The sequence below is a fragment of the Mesoplodon bidens genome, assembly GCF_964165515.1.
Source record: "Mesoplodon bidens genome assembly, chromosome: 3".
NCBI lineage: Eukaryota > Metazoa > Chordata > Mammalia > Artiodactyla > Ziphiidae > Mesoplodon > Mesoplodon bidens.
The window spans coordinates 165575955-165590996 of NC_138178.1; the positions used below are offsets into that span (position 1 = coordinate 165575955).

The 15042-nt window shown below is 40.3% G+C and overlaps 1 protein-coding gene across 2 annotated transcripts in view; it reads right to left on the reverse strand.

The window, feature by feature from the left end:
* The window catches only part of RPS6KA5 (ribosomal protein S6 kinase A5), a 182949-nt gene that overhangs the window by 13820 nt on the left and 154087 nt on the right, over positions 1–15042 (reverse strand). For both annotated transcript variants that reach the window (XM_081229462.1, XM_081229461.1), the window contains 6 exons: positions 10530–10680; positions 7193–7354; positions 5379–5504; positions 4865–4998; positions 4104–4197; positions 27–197 (listed from right to left, as the gene is read on the reverse strand). In XM_081229462.1, coding sequence (XP_081085588.1) covers positions 27–197; positions 4104–4197; positions 4865–4998; positions 5379–5504; positions 7193–7354; positions 10530–10680 — 838 coding nt within the window. The remainder of the gene's footprint in view (positions 1–26; positions 198–4103; positions 4198–4864; positions 4999–5378; positions 5505–7192; positions 7355–10529; positions 10681–15042) is intronic.

Consider the following 15042-nt stretch of genomic DNA (forward strand, 5'->3'; position numbering starts at 1 on the left):
ATATGAGAAAACATGTAATTTTATACCTCGGGTTTCAAATCTCTATGTACCACTCCAACATCATGCATGTGGCTTACAGCTGAAACAAGCTTCCGCATGATGTAGCTGGCTTCTGTCTCACTGAAGTGTTTCTTTCTCTTAATGCGTTCAAATAGCTCTCCCCCGTTCAGAAGTTCCATCACTAGAAATGTGTGAAGCTAGAAAAGAAAGAAGAATAATGTGGAGGGCCTTGATGAAGAGGAGGAGAAGCTTATCAACGTATAAAACATTTCCTGACTATGAACTATTACCGATAAATTTAAATAGTCCCTTGTTAAAATAGTCAACGGTGATCCTTGTATTTTAGGGGAAAGAGTTGAAGGATAATGTGGCTTTTTTTAGAGTTCTATTTCGGTAATGGAAAATTTCAAGTACTGAGGTGAAATCTTTGTATATCCTTTCCTTGACTAATTCTTTCATTTGAATTCCATTCCAACCCTCTCTATCAAGTGTACATATCTTTCTTCTTAAAGTATAAGCTAGTACAGATAATAATGTGAAATTGGCTGCTTTAAATAATATAGATTACTGATGGAATATGGGCAACTACCCCCAGGAGGCCTGACACACACATTTAATGGCAAATTTACCTTTCAAAAAAGGCATGGTTGGATGATGTCACTTTAAATCTTCTGTTAGGGCTCAACAGATTAGTTTCAGTGTTCCTGTTAATTCCCATGCTAAATACCCATAACTCATTTTGGGCTTTTTTTTTTTTTTTTAAATAATTGCTTTTGATCCCAAGGCATTATCTTAATTAAATAGTATTAAAAGTCATGTATTTACTATGTTTTGCATACATTCCCATAAAGAAAATAATGTAGGAGCTACTGAAAAGCAAGGGAATTACATCAGCTCTCCAATGAACACAAATGGTTTAAAAAAGATACAAATCAATACTCAGATTCAAGTGCTATGCCTTATAGCACCAATGTCACTCAACAAACAAAACAAAGTATGCTTTCCTTTGATAAGCAAAGTCCAGGAACATTGCTTCATTAAAAAGATGATTATAGGGGCTTCCCTGGTGGCGCAGTGGTTCAGAGTCCACCTGCCGAAGCAGGGGACACGGGTTCGTGCCCCGGTTCGGGAAGATCCCACATGCCGCGGAGCGGCTGGGCCCGTGAGCCATGGCCGCTGAGCCTGCGCGTCCGGAGCCTGTGCTCCGCAATGGGAGAGGCCACAACAGTGAGAGGCCTGCGTACCGCAAAAAAAAAAAAAAAAAAAAGATTATAAAGACATTATCCTGCACATAATGGGCAAATTCTAGAAAGTGAAAAACCCTTTTATTAAGAGAATTGCTCCCAGGCTATTAGAGACCATGCTAATTTGAGTTTCTACATCAGACAAATTAAGAACAAATCTAAAGGTCTGCTACAAGTATATGCCAGCAAGCTTTAAAAAAATGAGGGGCAAGACCTCTAGTGGTTTAAGAGATAGGTTTTAGAGTCAAACGTGCATCTGAATGCCAGTTCTGCTACTTATTTATCACCTCGGGGATGTTACTTTACCTCTATGAACTTTAGCACCCTTACCAATAAAATGTAGGTAACAGTGAAAAAATATGTGTATAGTAGCTTGAATAATGGCCCTCCAAAGATGTCCATATCCTAATCCCCAGAACCTATGGATGTTACCTTATACGGTAAAGGGGTTTTTCAGAAGTGATTAAGGATCTTGAGATGGGAAGGGTATCTTAATTATCCACCAGAGTCAACAGTATGAGATGGGACTATGGAAACAAAAGACTGGAATGACATGGAAGGGTCACAAGTCAAGAATGTGGGCAGTCTCCAGAGCTAAAAAAGACAAGTAAATAAACTGTCCCTTAGAACCTCCAGAAGGAACCAGCCCTGCTGACACCTTGACTTTACAGCAGTGAGGCTGATTTTGAATATCTGACCTCCAGACCGTAAGATAATACCTCTGTATTGTTTTAGGTTTGTGGTAATCTGTAACAGCAGCAATAGGAAACTAATAGAGTAGTAAAGCACAAAGCATGGTACACAAACTACACTGCTGTACAGTGAAAGGCTGGAGACACACCCACAGTCAATTTCACCCATCAGTTGAAAAGAGGACTCTGGTGGATTCGGGCATGATCTAGGCAACTGTGTCACCATCGTGGAAAAAACAACCCAACTATCAACAACTGTATATGAGAACGATAATATATTTATACTGGGATACATAGGATTACATCATGAGATGGTTTCTATTCTAGTAACTCTTGAATATAAAAATAGCAAATAATAAAGTTAATTTGTCACAGAAGTAAAATATTAGGGATGTAGTTCCTGAGATCTGACAACGGCCTGACGGTCAGAGATGGAAAGTCTTTCAGGGGAAGTAGCTAGGGGCACAGCTGCAAAACTGAGGGGTGTGTCGAAGGTCACCCACCAAGCCCTTGATGCATGTCGGATCGCCTTCAATAGGAGACTGCCTCGCCTCCTCGTAAGCACCCCCAGTGGGCAGGGGACTCTACCTGCACTGTAGTAGAGTGGCCCGGTGAGGTGGAGGCAGCAGAGGAGTCCTTGCTTCACAGAGCCTCCTTTCCTGACTATAAGCACCAAGGATGCAAGTAGATGATGTCATGTTTGGGTGCTCACTCACCTGATGTGAAAACCAGGCTTTGTGTCTGCCTCCTCTAAGGCAGTAGAACAAAGTAATTAAGTGCCTGTTCTGAGGTTGGACTGCATGGGTTCAGATTCCAGCAGTACCACTTATAAACTGGGAGACACGGTTACTTAATTTCTGGGAGTTTGATGATACATGTAGAATGAGTGCTACAATACCTTGTACCATGTAACGTATGTGAAAATAAATAGCAGCAGTTATTACATCATGATGCTCCTGCTGCTGCTGCCTGGTTTCCCCACCATGTGTCATTCTTGGCCACGGCACTCTGGGAAAGTTCAATGTGGTAGAGAACTGGGCCACCGCTCTCCTAGGACGTGGATGTCACGGTACCACACTGGAGAGAACCCAGAACCGGAGACCAAGTCTTCCTACTAGATTTTCACTGACCTGCTACGTGACCTTGGTTGGACGAGTCTCATGATGCACACCCCCCCCCTTTTTTTTCCTGTGGGAAAATACTCATGACCTTTCTGAACCTCAGTTTCGTCTTTGGTAAAGTTAGGGCCAACCACATCCAGGACTGGCTTTAGCTCTTGTGCGCAGCATGCTGTCTTGCGTAAGACTGTGCCATCCCGCCCAGTCCCAGGAGGAAAGATGACTGTAATGGAGAGATTTCTGCAGGGAAGGAGACACGGACCTGACAAAACAGTGTTCCTCCTGTCTCTAAAGTTACATAACCCTGTGTGATGGTACTGCTGGAAAGTGGGACCGGGGGTAAAAGGCAGGTAGCATGACCTGGCCTGTGGCCTGAGCAGAATCTGTCACCTGGAATAAGAAGATGGAAAGAGAGTATCTTTGTCCTCTGCTTCCTATTTGCTCTTCAGTTTGCACTAACGAGGCTTTAGGCTAAGTTCTACTCTTTTTTTTTTTTGCAGTACGCGGGCCTCTCACTGTTGTGGCCTCTCCCGCTGCAGAGCACAGACACCGGACGCGCAGGCTCAGCGGCCATGGCTCACGGGCCCAGCCGCTCCGCGGCATGTGGAATCTTCCCGGACCGGGGCACGGACCCGTGTCCCCTGCATCGGCAGGTGGACTCTCAACCACTGCGCCACCAGGGAAGCCCCCTAAGTTCTACTCTTGAAGTTAAAGGGTTAAGTTGAAGGCTGAAAATGACTGAGTACTGAGAGGTACGCGGAGACGAAGCTATGCGGGGTAGTAGCTGAACGTGCAATAAGCTCAACGAGCTGGGCTTTAGCCCCCCGTCCTCCTTCCAGGTCCTACACGACCACGACTGAGTGAGAGAAGCAGAAGTGAGAGGAAGCATTGATTTGGGGGTGGGTGAAAGCGTGCGTGGAGTGGCTTTTCACCCTCTCACGTGGCTCGGTCATGTCCCATATCCCTGACTTTGACCCAGCACCAACACAACTGATGAAAAGTAGAACCCTGTATGTGAATTAGTATCCACAGAAAAAAAAGTGGACTACCTGATCATGAAAAACTTCATGTAATTTCACGATATTGGGGTGTCCTTCACAGAGTTTCAGAGCTGTTATTTCTTTCTGAGTATTGGCTTCCAACCTGCAAGATGAAACAGTTAGTCTCTACATCCCTCTTCACCAAGTTTTTGGAAGCATTGCCCCAATCCTAATTTTGTTTTTATTTACAGTATATACAGAATGTAAGTGTCAAAGTATCAGAATGAGGCTTCCCTGAAAGTAGTGAGTCATACACCCACCAGAACAAGTAGAGCATTATTCTTGAGAAAAATGATCATTTCTGAGTCAGGAAAGAGCTAATCACATGAAGAAATGGATGCTCTACTTGCCTGACAATTTGCTAATAAGAATATACAATCATGGAGGTAATAATCAGTTACCAAAACAACTAGCTGGCTCTCAAACTACCTGTAGGTCACTAAATAATTGCAGAACAAAATATTTCAAATATACAACTAATAGGAATGGCAAAAGCTGCTGAACTCACTAAGCGAGTCTGATTAAATAACACCGCCACAAGAAAGTCTTCTCATAATAACCTGAAAAGCATATCATACTATGATTTATGTCTAAAATGGATTACTTTCTCAGAGCTAGAAGTATAATGGATCAACTGATGAGCTGAATGGCTAAAACCTTGGTTAAAATCCTTATAATATACCATTATTTTCCTTTTAAATAAAAATCTTAATTTATAGAATCCATTGACTAGGACGGATACATAAGAGAGACTGCTGGAAATGTGATACCTTTTGCTGATTATTTTGACCGCAAATGCTTGGTTACTTTTTTTGTTTATGCACTTTCGACAGATTGAAAAACTTCCTTCTCCCAATGGTTTGTCCTTCAGATCTAGGTCATAGTGTTGATAGAATGGAGAGTCCTGACAAGAAACCAACATCATTTCACTTAAGAAAATATAGTAATACACAGGGATAGATAAAATTGTTGAGTAACAGAACATTATTAATGTTAATAACTAGGAGTGGAATACATTTATAATCTCTAAAAATTCATCATTAGCTTATTTCTATCATGTATATCACTTATTTAAAATATATTACTTTCTATCGTAAGAAAGGAGCTCATTCAAATGGATGTTAATAATTCTCTAGGGCAAATCTTACTATTTCCATTTATTCATTTTTTAAAATTACGTTTTAGTCAAATGGAAAGTCTATTAAAGTTACTTGACTTGAGAGAGTCAATTAGTGTTGGTATTTAAACCATGAATATGTCATTTAATTAACCACATGGCTACACCTTCATCATTGCACTCCTTGCCACATTCGTCACTCCGGGACGATCGACTCCCATGTGAAACTGAAGAGGGTCTATGACGGCTGCATTACGCTTGAAGAGAATAGAAGGAGCAACAAAGGAATAGCCCTAAAAAAAAAGAAAGATAAAAAAATAAGGATTTGCAATTTTCCAGTTTAGCACAGACTAGACTGTAATCATTTTTTTCTTCTTTGACTCTGTGCTTTCACCGCTGAGGGCGTGGGTTCGATCCCTCATCGGGGAACTAAGATCCCGCAAGCCATATGGCGAGGCCAAAAAAAAAAAAAAAAAAAAAGCTCAAATATTTGTTAAGATGAATCTAAAATGCAAGGTTATTTCAAATCAATAGACTAATGCTTTTCAGAAGGAGATCACGCCATCTTCTGGTAGAACTAAACCGATTCAAAATTAAAGGCAGAAAAACACTTCCTTCTATCTCATCCCCAGTATCTGACTCATAGATATAATTCTTTTGCATTGCTGATAAAAGTCTGCTTATAAACAAACACAACTAACTTCTAAAAAAAGGTACAGTTAAGGAACTAAAAAGTGGTCCAAATGCTACTGGTTTTCAAACTAGATAAATAGCAAGTTTCATTCCAGTCAGTTTCTATTCAGCAATTATTTGACTCATTATATTTCCTTAGGTTAAATTTAAAACTGAGTTTTAGAAAAGGAGTCAAATCAAACGGCAGAATGATGTGCTGAACCAAAAGTGGTACAGATCTTCCTTGACTTACAATGGGGTTACGTCCCGACAGACCCACCATAAATTGAAAATATCCTAAGTTGAAAATGCATTTAACACACCTAACCTACCAGACGTCACAGCTTAGCCTGGCCTACCTTAAACGTGCTCAGAACACTTACATTAGCCTACAGATGAGTAAAATCATCTAACACAAAGCCTATTTAATAATAAAGTGTTGGATATCTCATGTCATTTACTGACTACTGTACTGAAAGTGAAAAACAATGGTTGTTTGGGTTCCGATTGGTTGTAAGTGTATCAGCTATTTACCCTCGTGATCGAGTGGCTGACTGGGAGCTGGGGCTCACTGCTGCTGCCCAGCATCGTGAGAGGATCGTACTGCACATCACCATCCCGGGAAAGATAAAAATTCTGAGTATGGTTTCCGTGGAATGCGTATCACTTTTGCACCAACATAGAGTCAAAAAATCCTAAGTTGAACCATCATAAATTGGAGACCATCTGTATAATGATGGATGATTAATCTGTTTAAGCTAGAACATTCACTAATTCGAGGAATGTTTTTTTCAACATCTGCTTTGTCCCAGCCAAGTTGCTAGCCGCTAGTGTCACCTATGTCCAGAGACAGTGTCTGGACAGTCAAATTAAACCATACTATGGGATGCTAATGGGAGTCAAGGAAGTGAAGCTATTATGCCATTTAATAGAATATTTTATCTTAAGTCTGAGAAAAGATCCTTTCCTAAGTGTAAAATCCTTTCTAAATCTTTTTTACGAGTTGAGAAACAGTTCTGATTAGTCACAGAAGATAAAGAATCAGATAACACTGTTTATGAATTAAGGAATATTTTGTATGATTAGAAGTAAAGTAGTATTATATTTTCTATAAAAGAGCTTGAACAGAAGTAAAATTTCAGGTGTAAATTCAACACATATTTATTTGCAATATCTCTGTATTTAATAATTTTGAAGAGATTATACAGTCCTGTTTTTCAAGATGCCAAAAAGCTTTCACATGGGAAAATTAATCTTTTCTTTCAAAGCATACATGGCCAACAAACACATGTGGGCTCTTGGAGATTACCTGAAACAGCCTCTCGGAGCTCTGGGGCAGTGCTGCGGGAGAGTAGGTGGGGTCCATTTCTGTGAACTCTTCTGCAAAGTTACTCACATCTAATTCATCTCGGATGACTGGCTTAAAGGGCGCGGGCACTTTTTTGGCAGCTAAATCATCCCAATTTATTTTCTAAAACAGAGAAAGAAAATTGGTACAAAGTAGAAATCAACAAAGTTGAAATATATTTTTGAAAAATAACAAAGATAATGATTTTAATTAAACAACAGAGAGAAGCACATATTTTTTAAAATATTTATTTTATTTATTTATTTTTGGCCACATTGGGTCTTCGTTGCTGTGCATGGGCTTTCTCTAGTTGCAGCGAGCGGGGACTACTCTTTGTTGTGGTGCACGGGCTTCTCATTGCGGTGGCTTCTCTCGTTGCGGAGCACAGGCTCTTGGCGTGCGGGCTTCAGTAGTTGTGGCACGCAGGCTCAGTAGTTGTGGCTCGCGGGCTTCCGTAGTTGTAGCTCGTGGGCTCTAGAGTGCAGGCTCAGTAGTTGTGGTACACGGGCTTAGGTGCTCCGTGGCATGTGGGATCTTCCCGGACCAGGGCTTGAACCCGTGTCCCCTGCACCGGCGGGCGGATTCTTAATCACTGCGCCACCAGGGAAGCGCGAGAAGCACATATTTCAAACCGATGATTTAAAAAAATATTTTTTACAAGCAGGAGCACATTTTTTGACCACAGCTTATAGCTCACCAAAGCTGTGACTGAGATGAGTCTGTTCTCCACCACTGTGGAATCTCATCCTGGCCACTGGAGGGCACCAGGACACCCTAGTTCACCCTTAGGGATAACAAAGATTATTTTGTCATGAGTCCCGAGACAGGCGTTAAGCCAAACCAAACCTAAACTAAACTATAATAAAGGGCTTTAAAATGGATAGGAATATTAGCTCTAAAGGAACATCCCTATTTTTCAGAGGCAGTGTTAACTAGCTTTCCTTCTGTACTTGCTTTTCCTCCTGGCCATCTGGACAAATTAGAAAATAAACAAACTCACTCTAATTCATGTATTGGTTTATGTCTATAAGTCTAAATGATACTGTGATAGTATGAACTGATGTAACCATTCTTTTCTCATTCAACTGTATTCAAGCTATTCAACACTGCCTCTTCTCTCCCCCATGGATAATCCAGGCCCCCTTTCTACCCACGTCAGTCACTGTCTGCTAAACTGCCATGTCTTATATTATTCAAATTCAACCCTCTGTTCTGTTTTCTTTATTCTCCTTCTGCCACAAAAAACAACCTCAGGTAATACTTACTGAATTGAATCCCACAGATACCCTATTAATATATTGCTCTTATAATCTAAGATGTCATCCTTGATAGTAAGATACACAATTATTTTATGTACCATTAAGAAAGAAAAAGCATTATCAATTAGAATAGTAAAATGTTGTCCACTGTAAGCTGCATACTGATTTCAGAGATGGTAAAATGTGAAACTTGTACTTCTTGGTTGATGACATTCAGTAAGTATAATCAACTAACATAAAATGTTTTTATTATGCCCTCTTGTGGAAGCAATGGAGGTAAAACATTAAATTACAGACCTTCAAAGTTTTCAGCTAAAATGGGTTTTAGAAATCATTTAGTTCATTCTCTTTATTTGATCCAGATGGAAATCGAAGCCCAGAAATCAGAACTAACCTTTTCACTTAAACATTTGGGAGGGTCAGTCTCTTGACTTTCTAGTTCGTGTTCTTTCCTAGCGTATGATTACAATACAAGCCTATGATTACAAGCGTATGATTTGTGCTTGTCTCTTGTACATACATTAAGAGAAACTTCTAGAGTAAAGGGGTAATTTAAAGAAATATACTGTTAGCAGGAGAACGTTTAGTATGGAGAAAATTGAATGCTCTTACAATCCTCTCCACCTCCACCCCATTTGGGTCTTTACAAGTAGAATTTTGGTCTTTCCTGAAGTGTCCCTGTCATTTAAAAAGTCAAGGCAATTAAATAACCTAAAATTACTATTCTAAGCTATAGAACAGAGAAATTTCTCTAATATGAAAGCTATTTTGCAACATTCACAAGTACAGGGAACCGTGGAGAAAAAGAACCTAGGAAAATATGATTTGGGGTATTTTGCTTGAGTACGTTCTTGAATTTTACCTTATTGTTAGTTTTTGAGCCGAACTTCTGAACAAGATATGTGAAATAGTTTGTTCAAATGTTAACCTTTCCAAACCATATTAATCTATGAAATGCACATTCTGAGAAATTAATTTTATTCTAAAGGTACTTCTCACTATGTTACTGAACTTCTGTAAGATGAACAGTAATGATTTTTTAAATGGTTACACCAAGAGACTGAAATAAATGTGCCCTTTTTTGAGTACATAAGTACAGAGAGAGAATTCTTATTCTCAATTACTATTTGTTTTTCTATATTAAAAACACAATAAATAACAACATGAAAGCTTGCTCTGCAGCAGTGTTTTTCTTTGTTTTGGTGTGATATTTTCATTAATTTTGGTGATAATAATGTAAAAGCTCAGTCTGCAAAGTAAAAATAAAACCTTGATGGTCCCTTTTGAGCATAAATATTTAGGTCATGCTTGTTGATACGATGAAATTATTTAAAAGTCATGAGCTCAGAGTTTCAGAAATCGAGGTCATGGTATCCCAGGTTGACCATTTAGATTGAAATAACTAGCCAACTCAGTCTATTTAACTTTTTTTTCCAGTTACCTAAAATTTTGGTCATTTTTTGGACAACACTGAGCATACTAGGTTGAGCAGACGTGTTGGTGCTCTTCAGAATGGTCTTATTAGGCTTTTGCAGAGTAAGAAAAGCACTGTTTCAAGTACAAAGAAAATAAATGAATAATTCTCTCTATATTATAATATGTAACTGAGAAAGAGGCTGATTTTGAATTTTCTAAGATTTCTTCTGGGAAAAGAAGAGATGAAATCACCATCTAAAAAGTATACCACAGTGGCAGTAATAGCTCGTGAACTGAGAAATAAAAAATATAATAAAAGTCTCCTTAGTCTATATGCCTAAATCTTGAGATAACAAATGGAAATCAATACTCAGAAACTCTAACCAGTAAGTATGTAGAAAATCAAATGTTATTATAATCCTCCTCTCTCTCCCTTCAAATAGGGAGAAAAAGACCATTTAGGTCCCTACAAGTAGAATTCTGATTCTTCTTAAAGGGTCCCTGTCATTTAAAAATTGGGAGAAAATGACTCAGAAACAGCCCAAGTTCACTCATTCCACCAAGAACGCCAAGTACCCTGAAAACAGCAGGGCATATAAGACCATCTGTTCAATACGTTTCACCTGAAAAAAGAGATGTTCTTTGATTTCATCTGCATCACGTGGACCACATCCCAGTCTTTTCTTGGGATCTTTCATCAAGAGCTGCTGAATTAGGTCTTTGGCTACAGCACTCATTTCTTGGGGATACGGAGGCTCGCTTTTTAATATTCTCCTGTAGGCAGATAAAACTTGCTGTTAAAAGAACCACAGGATGAAGTTATAGTGACTGTATTCTTCGCAGAAAACAAGTATGGCACAACACACTCTGAAATTGAACTATATGTGAAAAACGGAGATAAAAATATGAGATACCATAAAATCAAATTTCTCAAACTTAAGCAGAAACAAAAAGCATTGATCATTTTCCAGTATAAGTCAATCCTCATGGGAAGCTAACATCCCAAATATTTAATTAGAGAAAAAAGGCTTGGGGTTGGATTAGATCTCCTATCTATGGACTAGACTCTATGAGTAAAACTTTTACAATGGAAACAACCTTAATAAACTCAGAGAAGAGAATTCAGCACTCAGATTTGGAAGGACAAAAGAAATCCCAACTCTACCTGCCTAGCTTCTCTTGCCCTGTGTGCCAGTGAACATAAGGTGCCAGCGGGAATGGAGAGGGAAGGAAGCCCCAGAAAGGGAGAGTCAGAACCCGTTGGATGTGGCTCAACTCTTGATACCAGAGCTGGCGGCTCTTCATGGGATGAAAGCATCTGCTTATTTTCTGCGACACTAAAACAGACTGGCAAGCCTTAGAAGGCAAGTGGTGCTCAAAGATGGAGTAAACGCTACTATTTATTACAGAAAGTAAAAAAATTAAGATAATCAGGTTTCTTGATGAAATATTTTAAATTATTCTAAGGTCACAGATGAAATCGATCCAATCCAAATGTACCTTTGCCCCTCTTAAAAGCCAGAGCAATAGTTTAATGAGAAAGAAATAATGGAAGAGGCTGATGGAAATTAAGAAGCTTAGCATAGTACACATGGAGATAAACAGTTTCTCAATTATTTGGTTTGCAAAAAGATCCCCTGTTGTTCATTAAAATAGTAATAACTGTTGTGGAACAAAAAATAGATAATAAGTTAATAAGAGATAGTACAGTGCAGTAAGAACAGGAATTTGGAGCCTTTTGGGATCAAGTTCAAGCACTGGCTCTGCCGCTTATTGGCTGTGTGACCTTAAAATAGTTAATTAATGCCTTTGTACCACAGTTTCCTCAACCGCTTTTTCAACCGCAGTACCTGCCTAAAATGGGTATTATGCCTCTTAAATGAGTGAAGATGTGATGTACGGTGCTTGGCACTGCCCCTGAAACGTAGCAAATGCTTGATAAATATGAGCTACTCACTGTCCTGCTCCCTCATTTAAGGCAACCACAAAGAAAACAGACAGCCTGTAGCAAGGAGCACTGAGCATCAGGGAAATGATGGTGGGATGGTAACTTCTGACTGAACATTCCAGCAGTGTTGTTCATTTCAAAGCGAATTCTACTTCTAGCACTCCATCCTGGGAAACTAAGAAAATGCTGAAAGAACAAGCAAAAAAAAAAAAAAAAAAAAAGCAGCAGAACCCTCTTTTCTTTCTGATTCTTTACTGTTTTCCCATGGCTCACTGCCCGTCAGGGTTGCAGCATTAGAGAATAATCCTCTCCTGACATAAGGTGCGGGCGCCCTGTTTCTCAGGGAACAGCAAGCATAGCCTGTTCCATTTCTCCATCTTTAATGCCCTTTCTGCAGGCAAGGGTTTCTTGTGTAAAAGGACCAGGCTCTAGATTCACGGCTGCTGAACCACGTGTAGAAAGAAGCACTTTGGCTGACTTCATCTGAGGGTACCGACTCTGTACTGTTACTCTTACACCTAAGTCAGTGACGTTTACTGGCAGTCTGCTCCGTACCAAGCACTGGGGGAAGGAATGGTCAGTCTTGTTGACCGTGGTGGGTTCGTGGAGAAGGAGGGCCAGCGAGAGAGCCATGAGCACCTGAAGAGAGGCACGGCCCCACTGAAATGCTCAGACTCGAAGGAGGCACAGGAGACCCCGTGCACACTTCAGGGCAGTAGTCTGGACACACAAACAACAGCATCGGTGTGCCACCGAGGTGTGCGTCAGGTCCACATGCAAGGGAATGAGAGGTTTAGATTCGGGTGAGGCAGGGATCAGATCGGGAAGAAACTGCGTAGAAATCTACAGGAATTCCTGCTGAACACAGTGCTGATGAGGGAACATGCAGAACAAACAGCGATGGCCCCAACCCCTCCCCTTTCCTGAGTGAGAATACCAGGGCCAGAAGCAGCGGGAGCAGACCCGCACAGAGCATGCTGAACACCCCGCCGACGTAGAGGAGTGACAGCAGGAGCCTTGCTGGAGACTCACGGAAGGACCACTGCTGTTGTCATATAAGCAGAGTGAGACAGGGTTTCCTTAGCGAAGTGGAGAGGCTCTGAAGCCCAGGAAGAGGACCAGAAACTGGGGATGGGGTGGTAAGGAGATAGTAGGCTCAACCCTTTCCTCCACCGGAAGATGATCCCGGATTTACCTTCTTCTTATACTGTTTCCTTGAAACGCACCGGGTCAAGATGGATGTGAAGTGTCAGGTGTGCGGTTATTCTGAAGTTACCCCTGAGAAGTGAACCGCACCTGGCCAGACAGGTGTGAACAGGCACGTAGGTCCTGGGGGTCGTCTTGTCCAGGACTATTTAAAACATATTCACGAGCCTCTGTGTGTTCTCTCTTATTCCCAAGGGTGTCCTTGTGGGGACTTGGAAGCTGTGTTCGCGGGAGTTCGAAGACAGACTTCCTGCGCTGAGTTTCCTCTGCTGGGTGGTCCATGCCCTCCCACTAGGTCCCATCACTAATGGCTGAGCGTGTCCCTTCTGGTCTGAGAAGTCAGGCCTAGGTGGTTGGAAGGACCTCTGATGAGATGTGTTTGATGTTGTCATGCCGATACACTATGCTTCCTGACCTGTATCCTTCCAGAAAGCTAAGTAAAACTGGTGCCAGATTCCAGCCTATTGTGCCCTGTGAGTATGAATGTCAGTCTGAGGGCCACCCCACCGTGGCTGTGCAGAGTGGGCGCTGAGAAATGCGGGTGCAGGTGGAGGATTTCTGTGGGATGCCCACTTGTAACAATACCAGGGCATCTTGCAACAAGGGCTGGGAGACATTTCTTGGGTGTTGGCTGCCACTTTACCTCTTCCAATGTGCTTGATTTCTGAACTGGTAATAACCCAGAGCTATTTTTTCTTGCTTCCAAATGAATCTTAGAGCCCTCTGTAAAATCAGAACAAGCTCTGAATTAACATATCACGTTGAACACTTCACGTGTATATTATCATTCAACCCATACAAAAATCCTATCAAAAGGCTATTATTATCCCTGTCTTACAGATGAGGAAAGATTCCTTTCAAAAAAAACCAAGAAATATATATATAAAATTTCAACCAGATATTTTAGAACCTGGATAATATTAATATTTATTTGCAAGAATTAGTGATACCACAGCTAAGAAAATTTTGAAAAAGAAAATAACTGGGGAGAATTTGCCTAACTACATAGTAAAATGTATTATAAAACAAAACTGTGAAAGTGAAGTGGTAGTCAAATAAATTAACAGCCATATCAAGTGAATAGAAGAGGCAACTTGAAACATAACCAGGCATATACAAAAACTTACATTGTTTTTAAAAAGTGACCAGCCAACATAGGAAAGACCGCATTGTTTGACAAATGTGTTGGGTAAACCAGCTACGTGGGAAAGAAACAAACAAGACCCTTGCCTTATACCGTAAGCCCAAATAAACTCTGAATGGATTGAGGAATTACATGCAAAATGCAAAATGAAATAAAATTAAAATCTATAATAATATATAAATGAATATAAAATTTCTTCCTATTCATGGATGGAAGTTTCTGAAAACCCCTGTGGTAAAAGAAATGCACAACTGATTAGCTTAAGAATTTATGGAGTAAAGGGTGAGGCCATCAAGATTAAAATTAAACCTATGATGGAGAGAGAGGTAGGTAGATATGAAATAGGCAAGGATGGTAAAATATTCACGGTAGAATCATGGCAGTGAGTATGCAGGTGTCCACCGTAACAAATATTTGCAACTTTTCATAATAAAATGTGGCGGAAAGAGTGAACCTATGAAACTTGGCACGTGTGTTTTGTATGTTCACTAAAACATAACAACAAAGAACTGTCCCAATAAAAAGTTATCAGTGACCTTTAGGACAGTGGTTTATGCTCACCTCATCCCTCCACATCACCCACCCACATCACCTACATCCTTCAAAATTGTTGTTTCCCCCACTCTTTAACCTTTTCCTTTATTTTTCTTCACAGAATTTATAGACTACTATATATTTATTTGTCTATTATTTATCTCTCCCAACTAAAATGTAAGCTCAATGGGAGTAGGGATTCTGTTTGTTTTTTTTTTAAAAAAAGCAGTCTTGTTCACTGCTTTATTCCCTGGGGCCTAGAACACTGCTTTAGCCTAGAGCAAGTCCTCAACAAATATTTACT